This window comes from Mastacembelus armatus, chromosome 22, assembly GCF_900324485.2.
Source record: "Mastacembelus armatus chromosome 22, fMasArm1.2, whole genome shotgun sequence".
NCBI lineage: Eukaryota > Metazoa > Chordata > Actinopteri > Synbranchiformes > Mastacembelidae > Mastacembelus > Mastacembelus armatus.
The window spans coordinates 12,078,092-12,089,013 of NC_046654.1; the positions used below are offsets into that span (position 1 = coordinate 12,078,092).

The 10,922-nt window shown below is 40.4% G+C and overlaps 1 protein-coding gene across 2 annotated transcripts; it reads right to left on the bottom strand.

The window, feature by feature from the left end:
* Nucleotides 1-5,586: 5,586 nt before the first annotated feature.
* On the bottom strand, nt 5,587-10,138 carry LOC113131283 (protein max-like). 2 transcript variants are annotated; one of them, XM_026308394.2, is made up of 4 exons: nt 9,961-10,138; nt 7,887-7,994; nt 6,980-7,103; nt 5,587-6,839 (listed from the first exon to the last, which is right to left on the bottom strand). In XM_026308394.2, exons 1-4 carry the CDS (start codon nt 9,994-9,996, stop codon nt 6,655-6,657), a joined length of 453 nt encoding a protein of 150 aa, XP_026164179.1. In that variant the 5' UTR covers nt 9,997-10,138; the 3' UTR covers nt 5,587-6,654. The 2 variants fall into 2 exon arrangements, with proteins under 2 accessions (XP_026164179.1, XP_026164170.1); XM_026308385.2 differs by having other exon boundaries at nt 6,980-7,118.
* Nucleotides 10,139-10,922: the final 784 nt, after the last annotated feature.

The window sequence follows — 10,922 nt, forward strand, 5'->3', positions numbered from 1 at the left end:
TTTCAAAAATATATTTACTTTTTATACTATCAGATGGCAACAGAACAAAAAATTGTAAGAAAACTACACATTTTTGCTTTTGTACCATTTTAGCATTTTCTCCACTGCTTTAAGGTCTTACCAAGTCCTGTACAGATCATTTTCACAATTTATCTTTAGTTTTTGTTTCTTTTATACTCTCTCCTTTCTTTTCATTCATATTATGTGCGTTACATTTCTAAAGGTTTATTAATTTTTTTTTTTTTTTTTTTTTTGGCATTTGGCTTCTGTACACAACCACACTGAATTTTAAATAAAACATTACATTAGTGACGACTTTGAGCTTTAATTCAAAAGGTTAATTCAACAGTTTGGCATTAACCATTTAGCAATTACAGCCATTTATATACATGCACCCCAATTTTGGGTAGCTAATAAATGTTTCATGGCCAGGTATGGCCTGTTCCCTCATTAGTCCAGGACAAATCAAGCAGAAAAAAGATAACATAGAACAAAATGCAGTTTCAAGATGTTTACTGGGTCATTACGTCTTTTTAAAACAAGGACCCTGACAGAATACCGGCGCTTGTTAGGTGGCAGCCAGTTATAGCAGCTCCTCTGTTTTTTTTTTCAGTTTTTTGCCAGTTTTTTACTGAATTATCATCTGTTAATCCAAGTCAAACCAAGATCTATGCTTTCTCTCTGATAACGGATGAAAGTGGATGAGTTGGGATTTTCTAATTCCTGTGGAGAGACATACGGAGATTATGGAAACTGCATTGGAAAATATACGTTTCTGTGCCAACGGCATCTATACAAGAGAGCAACTGTTAGCTCTTAAGGGAACAAGTCTGCTTCTTGGTATAAAACCTGAAATCCCCCAAGACCTGAGGAGGCGTAGGAGGGGCTGCAGAGCAGGAGTGAAGCATCGAGAAAAACGTAGGAGATTTAAACCATTTCTCCCAAAAATTATTATGGGAAATGTGAGATCACTCTGCAACAAAGTGGATGAACTTACAGCTTTAGCTAGCAGCCAACGAGAGTACAGAGAGTGTAGCTAGCTTTGCCTCACCGAGACCTGGCTGAATAAAAATATACCGGACAGCTCGCTTGAACTGCCTGGGTCCTCACTAGTGCGAGACTCCTACAAATACCTTGGAGTCCACATTAACAACAAATTGGACTGGTCAAACAATACAGATGCCCTCTTCAAGAAAGGACAGAGCAGGCTGTTCTTCCTCAGGAGACTCTGTTCCTTTGGTGTGTGCAACAAGCTACTGAAGATGTTCTATCAGTCTGTAGTAGCGAGTGCACTGTTCTTTGCAGTTGTGTGCTGGGGAGGTGGCATCAAGGCTGGTGAGGCCAACAGACTGAATAAGTTGATCAGGAAGGCAAAATCTGTAGTTGGACTGGAACTGGACAGTCTGGAGTCTGTGGCAGAGAGGAGGATGGTGGACAAAATAAACTCCATATTGGACAATCCTGCCCACCCACTTCATGAGGAACTGTGGCGAATGGGAAGTTCATTCAGCCACAGACTAATTCCCCCTAAAGCCAAGACAGAGATTCAGGAGGTCTTTTGTGTCCACGGCCATAAGACTCTATAATTCCTCAATATAAACAATAACGCACACACACACACACACACACACACGCATGTACGTACGCACACACACACACACACACACACACAACCCCCCCAAATAAATAATTAGTTAATTACTTTATGAATTATTATTAATCAATATAATTTAAATAATCTCAAATTTAATAACTGCTGTAACAATTGAATTTCCCCTTGGGGATTAATAAAGTACTACTTCTTCTTTTTACACACCCACAGTCACACATAAATAAATATGTATATATATTAGGAACTTTTCAAAGCCTTGTTTAAAACTAAAAATGTTATTGTCATTTATTAGCTTCACCATTTTGAATAGGAATCAGAAATTTCATATTGAATATTTTTATGACCAAATGTAGGCTGGCACATTGGACACTGTCCAAGGTGACATCTTGAACTAGTTTGACATCTTGAAATAGTTTGGCTTATCTATCAACAATTCACAACCATTAAGCATTGATTCAATTCAATTCAGTTTATTTGTATAGCAATACACACACTACAATCATCTCAATCATCTTCACAGAGAAACCCAACAAATCCCTTATAAGCAGCACTTGGTGACAGTGGAGAGGAAAAACTCCCTTTAACGGAAGAAATCTCCAGCAGCACCAGGCTCAGTTTAGGTGGCCACACTGACAAATAGAGTTGGATGTCAATACATTATTATGGTCTCCCACAGTATTTATAAATAGCAACAGTCTTTTTTTAATTACCCTGATGAAAGCAAAATCTGCTGTGTAATGTGCGCCGTTTATAAGAAATGCCTGAAGAGTGTGTGTCGATGTCCAGCAGCAGTACCACTGCCTGTGTTTAAAGATGCTATAAAAGTCATGACATTATTCTAGACTCTGTAGTGGGACGAAACCGGAGCACCCGGAGAAAACCCAAACACAAAAGCCCCAGATATTCGAACCCAGAATCTTCCTGTCCACATAACAAAGGCAGATTAGTTCTTATGACACCGAAAGACAGAAACTACTCTCTTCTTCACTCGACGGAAGAACTTGCAAGTCCGTTGAAAAATAGTCCTACGCTGACCTCCATCAGGTCTGGTCTTGTCATGATCAGCATTAGTGGGTCTGATGGCGGCTGCAGCTGTGTCTTTTGAAGACATGGAGGCTGCAGCTCCATCGGTTGGGCCAATTTCAGCTGAACCTCTGTCATTAGTGTTACTGGCAACTAGTAAACAGTCAGTGTTGGTATCGTCATCTCTGAAAGCTGTGACTGAGTCTTCTTTACTTAAGATATCAGTGTCTCCGACTCCATCATAAAAATTTTCATGACTGGGTACGTCAGTGTCGTAACGTCTGTCCGAGTATTCGCAACTTGAAATCTCGACGCCTCCATCTGCACCGCTGGAACTGTCAGCGACTGCCTCTTCTCCAGCAGAACAATCCTCTTCGGTTTTAGAACCACCGTTTGAAGAATTATAAACATGTCCTGTAAAGTCTGACTCACTATAGCTGTCTTCATCTTCTGAGCTGCTTTCAGTTTGGACTGACTGATGCCGGTAGGAAACAGTCATGAGTTGAAGAGCAGCATCTACATAGGAGCTGGTTCTCATTTCATCGACCAGGTGAACCATCGTTAGGAATCTGTGTTTTAAGGCCTCCCGTGAACAGATTCTCCTTGCAGGATCAAGATGTAGACAACCTTTTAGGAGGCTTAAAAATGCCATCCTATCTTCATATTCAATATCACCCTGTTTTTCGTACCATGTCGCTACTGCGTCCTCCAAATTTCTGGCATAGCTCAAAAGATCATCTGAATTATCTGGCTCAATACCAGTTGCATCCTCATACTCCCCTCGCGTCTTCAGTCTCCACCTTTGAGTTGTGGAACCATGGTCCCTGCTGAAATACTTCCAGGTGTACATTGCATCATTCAGCTGGTGTTCCTCTGGCTGGCCCAGAAGATGCAGCACAGCTTCCATCCACTGATATTTACAATTGAAAGGGAACAGATGAAATCCAAAATACAAAAATCCCATAATGCAGCCCACTCCCCATATATCAACAGCTTCAGACAAGGGGAGGCCCAGCATTACTTCAGGAGCCCTGTATTGAACGGCTTGCACTTCCACTCCAGCTTTCAACGCCCCAACTGGGTGGGCCAGACCAAAGTCAATCAGCTTGATCCTGAATGGCTGATCCTTGTGATTGACAAGCATCACGTTATCAGGTTTCAAGTCCAGGTGCATTATGCCAAGATCCTTTAGGGCCTCAAAAGCAACCATGAGCTGCTGAGTCACAGGGCGAATCTCATTAAGACTCAGCGACATTTCCTCGTTTACTATCAGGTCCCAAAGGCTTGTGTCCAGCATTTCAAATGCCAGACAAGAGAAGTCATGACTCTTAAAACCTTCTATGAATTTTAAGATGTTCTTTTTCTCAGTGTCCAGAGACCTGATTGCTTCTAGCATCTCCATTTCCCATAGGATGCTTTCACTATCACCATGTTTGTGGATCTTAACAGCTGTGGTCTTGCCTGTAGTTAAGTTGAGGCACTTGACAACCTGACCGTAAGTTCCCTCTCCCATAATGTCCATTACCAGGTAGCGAGTGGAATCGCTAAAGAGTAGATCACGCTTCATAACCAGAGTTGTCTCAATTTCATCATCTGAACTTGAAATGTAAAATGAGACAGACATTTTTGCTAAATGCTTCCAAACCTTTCCACACACAGCAAACTTCACGGATCTTCTAACTCAGACAGTAACCACAGAGTAAACAGCTGCCACAAAGCCTTGATCAATGACGTCACCGAGATCGATGACGTCAACTAAGTTAGAGGACGTCGCCGAGTCGAGACGGGGTCACGTAAAGACAAAGTCACGTTCAGCCGTGACGTCAAGGCGTGTCGGAAGTGCTGGCTGGAAACTTTATACGTTTTTATTTGGCGTTGATCCACTTTTGAAGACTCTTGTGAATTCTGGACATGCAGATCAGTAGGACGACTGAAACAGGGTCATGTAAAAACATTGACTGGTCCGACACATGGCTGACTCTGACCCGAATGATGAGTGTGGTTGAACTTACCGCGCAACATGCACGTCTCTCCGAGCAGGAGCAACCTGCACAGAATGTCGTACTGCTTAGCCATGGGCGAAAACTCGGAGCTCGAAAATTACAGCAATATGAACCATTTTACAAAACTAAACCGTTTCTTTGAGTTTTACAGAAATATGAGTATTTTAATTCTTTTTAACTAAACATTACACCTGCATCCTTGAACGCTGACTCCCCCAGTTGGTTTGTTTTGTACCAAGTCTAAATTTAATACTTCAAACACTGGAAGGAAACCCATGTTATGTGAAGTCCACTGCCCTGCTTGTTTTCCAACTATCCCTGCCCTACTCACAGCTGATTACCTGGATCAGCTGTGTTCAGCCAATCAGAAGCTGGAAGACACCAATTCACTATGTTATCCCCTACTCAACTCTCATCTGAGATGGTATCTTCCAGCTTCTGGCTGACTGAGCACACCTGATCCAGATAGTAGGTACCACAGGGGCAGTTGGAAAACAAACGGGCAGAAACATGGGCTGACCCAGTCCTGACTTAATAAAGCTAGTGCTGCAGCCAGGTATTATAAACTGAAAAAATGGAACAAATTGCACCAATAATCCCTACTCACCTAAGGAGATTTTGATCTGCCAAGAAAAAAAATTCCACTAGCTATTATTGACTGCTTATTTGCTGAAACTGAGTACAAAAACAAATCCTCTTTTGTGCACCACTGGCACCTCAACTCAAATTCCGTGATGTGATGAAGAAACATTTAAAAGGCCAAGGTCATCCATTACTTCAGTAAATTATCCTTCCCATTAGCTTCAATTACAGTTTCTTAAATGGCATTAGAAATATCAGATTATTTAATTAACACACATACAAATAAGTTTCATATATTGAAAAATGCCTTAGGTAGGTTAGGGTACAAGAAGCAGCAATAAAGTAATAGACCTGTTGAGTCAAAAATACATCCCAAAAGGATAAAATAGTTTTATTTATAGTCTCATAATAAAGGTATGCCTTAACTTGCAAGACAATCATTGGCAGTATGTACAACATACCTGTAATTTCCATGAACGGAACAAACAAATATCGATTACAAACACACTAATTTACCTCTGCAATAAGAAAAAAAGAGATTTAAGTTCCCAGCACAGGCATATATTTCATGGGAAGGCTTTTCGTTTGCAGAAATGACAGCACGGAAGAGTGTTACATATCACACACTGACTGAAAAATAAAGGTTACTGCCCTTTAACTGTATTGTTAACATTCAGTATCCAGTGGAGTTTTTATTTTATACTCAATGTATTTAATAATAATAAAAAATAGAAGAAAATAAATAGCTGAACCTGTGAATCCAGGAAAACAACAGGTCAACTTGTTTATCTCTGGAAAATCTCAAGCCAAACATGACGGAGATCAGACAAAATACATCGGGGTTGTGATCATTTTTGATGCATCGCTATAAATAAAGGGATTCATTTGATTACACAAAAAAATTCAAAGACAAAATTATCAGCCACTTACACTAAATAGGGAGGGTTGCATCTTGGGTGATGAATCAATTTTTTTTTTTCAGAAGCGACATCACATTCTTTTCTGGAAAAGTATGAATATTAAAAAGGTAAACTATTTATAACTGCCATTTTGTCAAAGGTTGTCAAATCTCATGACTCTTCCAATAGACTGCAGAGGTTGTTCAAAATTACCCAACTTTTTTTTGTACCTTGTAATCTCCACATTTGATTATGAATGGTTGTCATGGGGTTTGAAAAGCATCAAGTCCTTTAAAACTGCAGAGCTGCCTCACATTGGGGGTCTAAAAAGTTGTAGCTACGCCACAGGAGGAGTAACAGGATGCTTGCCAGAAGAAAAATGAAGGTAGAAGCATTTTGTATATAAAAGCACCTCTCTCACACTGTTCCACTTCATGTCCTGGACTAGCATAAGAAGGCAGGACTGAGTGTGGAAAGGTAGTCAGGGCTGGTGGGTAAAGAGTGTCTGTCTGGGAAGCCTGCGGTGGCCCCAGGTCTAGCTGGGCTCCACTCGCAGCTTCTTTCTGTTGGGCGGCTCGTCTGGCTCTGATTCAGAGCTGGAGTCGGATCCGCCATCAAAGGCGGACACTGCGCTCCCTTTACAGTTCGTGTACAAGCTGCTGTCAGAGGAGTAGTTTGTCTGGAGCTGAGTGTTCCCTCTGGCCTTCTCCAGTGCACGAACTGGAGACGGTGGACAGGAACAGACAACAAAAAAGTTGTAAATATCACTCTTATCAAACACACCAGAGTATCTGCAGCAAAATATCAGTCATTAAAACAAACAAACAAACAAAAAAACACTGAAATGTCCCTCCACTCACCCTGCTGCTCCAGCAGTGCATTCTGCTTCTTTAAGTCATCAATGTCTTGCTGGTGGGTATGGTTTTTTCGCCTCATGAATTGGATGTACTCAGTGGCTTTGTCTAGAATCTGTGCTCGGGAAGCCTGTTTAACAGAACTCTGTCAGCACAAATTTTAGAGAGCAGTGTCTACTGAATGTGTCCAGGTAGAACATGTATCAATCATACTACAACAGGTATGCAGTGACCAGTGTTACGTGTCTATGCTGTGGTCTTTATACTTGTTCAGAGCAGTAAGTACATTTACATGTCCATCAGTGAGTCTGTGCTACTTGTACAGTACTTGATCATTTCCATTTTCTGCTAATTTATCCTTCTATCCAAATTACACTTTTTTTTATAGAAGATTCTTTTTTATTCTTTTCTGTCCAAACAATAATATAATGACCCCTCAGATTGATCTTTAGAGGCACTTTAGAGAGACCCAACCCAAGGTTGAACTAAACTAACTACATACAAGGTACACAGAACCAGCTCAACAGCCACCAACTGTGATGTATTAGTATCCATTTGTGCAATACATGTAATATTGTATATGTTTTTTCTACAAAACATGTACTTTGACATTTAATACTATCAGTAGATTTTGCTGGTAATACATTAGAATAAATTTTGGATTGTAACAAACTGTCATGGACATGTTTGCAACTTTGCAAATGACACTTCAAATTTCTCTTTAGTCCATATCTATTTAATATATGTTATTTTCTTTTTTTAGCATGGCATATGAGGTGGCACACTGACTGACAAGAAAAAGGCTGTTGAGCACAAAAGCTGCTATCATCATCATTATCCTCCTGATTCTTAAATCTATTTTTTTCCAATCAGAATTTATGACATGTAAAAGATGAATATATTTTCCTCTCACCTTCTCCCCTTGCAATGCAGGCACAGAATCTCGTAAACTGTGAAAGCTGTCTTTAATGTGGTCCCTGCGTTTGCGCTCCAGCGCGTTGTGATGTGCTCGCTTGTCTGCCTGCAAGCGGATAGATAATGTTTACAATGGGAATTCCGAAAACACAGGACATTTATCCAAAAACACACAAGATAAAACCAAGGCAGGCACAAGCATATTTGTTAATTGATGTCTACATGACTTCTTTAATATATAGGACAAAAACTGGAAACAATGTAAAGCTACAATATACAAAAGCTGCAGCTTTAAACTGCAAACAAGTGGAATAAATAGCAGTCTGGTCTTGAATCCAAATGTTTAAATATCATTTTGACATCATGCATCAGGCCCATGTTGTGTAAGTGTAATGTTTCTAAGTTCATCCATCTGCTCACAAAGACTTACAACTCTGTTAACTGCTTCCTTTAAAATCAATATATCTATTACATCCATGCATCATCTATACCTGCTTATTCCTCTTTAGGGTCACAGGGATCTGCTGGAGCCTATCCCAGCTCTCTCTGGGTGAAAGGGAGGGGTACACCCTGCCCTTATTTATTACATACCAAAAAATATAACATCTGAAGCCTAATTTTGGCTATTCTGCATTTCCATAGCCAGTTAGGCCCAAAGTACAGTATTTTCTTTTTTGATATGTAATAAATGAATAGTCTTCTAAAGAGAGCAGTTAACAGAGTTGCAAGTCAATGCAAGACAGATTAAATAAAAAAACGTCACTGATTGAAAATGTAATCTCTCTCCCATAGCCTGTGTCCCACAGCAGAGAGAGCACCTGGATATACAGTCTCCTTCAGCACCTGCTGTAACAGCTTCAGGCTGGATGTCATTTCATGATGCAATCCACTAACACTAACCCTAACACACTAACACATTACCCTTCTCCTGCATAAAGGTGAATATTTCACTAAACATCAACCACAAGAAGAACATAAGGTCCTTTATCTTAAAAATTGTCGAGAATTTGGTTAGAAATTGCAGACGTGTTCCTTCATGTGACTGATCACAGACAGGCCCAAATTTAACATCTGAATGCAGGTGTTAGTCCTTGTATAGTTATACACCCCCTAAAATACTTTACAAGGCCAAATGTTAAATATATTAACAATATTGTGTGAAGGTAACTGCTCAGCACATTTTAACAGAAATACTGGTATACAGTAATGCTTAACAGTGAGGTAACAAGACTAAAATCGTCGTATTAAGGTCTGGATGATGATACTATAAGTAACAACGTAGGCTTCCCTGGACCTAATGTATAATGTGGTTCTTTTGGAATCAAACCTGGAGGTCACAGCTCGCTCAGCTGGGGGGAGGGGGACTCATGGCTGTGAGAAATATATGAGCAGTTTATGGATCTGATCAGATGCATAATAAATGGCACCACAGCATATTTATAGCTGACCTGTACAGTAACAGGAACTGAAATGAGCACGTATAGCAGGCTCGCTGCTCGCAGTTTAACTACATGGGTGAAAGGACGGTAACGTTATACATTGATTAAAACTAGATGGTCAAAACAAAACATTCACCCTGCTAGTTTCCCCCGTACGTCGGCTAAATATATCTAGGTATAGTGAAAAAATTGTATTGTGTCCACGTGATTGGTTTTTAATAAGAAATTCCTTTTACTAAGAGCCACCTCGCTTTTTAGTTCAGGTGAGCTGACCTTGTTTACAGCGACAGCCGAGCTGTCGACCATGAACGCAGCATTTTATTGACGTGTGTGTTTAAGTGACTGGCCACCACAGTCCTGTCAATGTATTACAACAAGCTGGAGTTGTTTTTCTGTCGAGCTGACCCACAGAAATTATCAGCTTTACCGCAGCAGTAGAAAGACACAACTTATTCACCCCAACACAACACTTTCCCACCATTCCCGTCACTGCTCGTCGTAAAATCTGGTGTTAGCCAAGAAACGCTAGCTAGCTAGCTACCTTAACTGCACAGCGTAGGGTTAGTGGATGGTAAAGTTGCTGTTTGGCTAACAACCTGGCTAGCTACTTCCAGAGGAAACTAAACCACATACATCGCTGTCGACTTCGATGTCATCGTTCTCGCTCATTCTTCGGTAAAACTGTATGAGAAAATAAAACAATTTATCAAAGTTCAGCTACAAGGGGAAGCGATTAATAAAATGTAGCACCGAGGTCTGCTACAGCAGCGACATGACGACCAACGTTTCTCTACATGTGATTCGCCTACACATGGACTGGAAAACAAACACAGCGCAGGCGCAACACGCAAGGCCTTGTGGATAATGAGGTAAGTTGGTAATACGCAGCTCGCTCTGAACTGGTGCGGTTTATGGATTTTGAACAACATTTCCCATAAGCCCACGGATGCAGACCAACCAAAATATACTGTTATCTTGTATAACTCGCAAACACAGCAGCTGCCTCAGGAGTTTGGGTGTTTTAAATCCAATGGATGCTTCTTTGCTAATATGCTTACATATTAGAAAACAATATTTTATTAAACTGTCAGGAAAAAATCTGTATAGCCTTAAGGCTGTACCGTTAAATTTGATGTTAAAGCTTCTCTATAAATATACATTTCATGCCAAAGTGATTCTGTGATGTAAGGATGGTGCTGTTTTTAGCATGGTACCCTGCTACAATAACTAGGCCCTACTTTGCAGCATCTGACTGTGAGGCCAGATGGTGGCCTAGCTCACTTCAGCAGCCCTCCCCTCCACCCCACTCACCACCCATGGCTGCACACTTGCCCCCATAGGACCTTTAAATAGCTGCTGCAGGAAGCTGCCACTGCTTATAAACCTACTGCAGCAATGAAATAGGCTTTAGTATCAGGAATTTGTCTTGTCTAATTTGTTCAGAAAACTTTGCCATCTTTTATTTTTTTAAACAACAGGATTAACAGCTAATCTACCTTTATGTGTTCAGAATTTATCATTTAATATTTAATATTTTACATTTGCAAAAGCAAACAGAGAGTAGGAAAAAAGATGGTCCCTCAAGGGTTAGGATA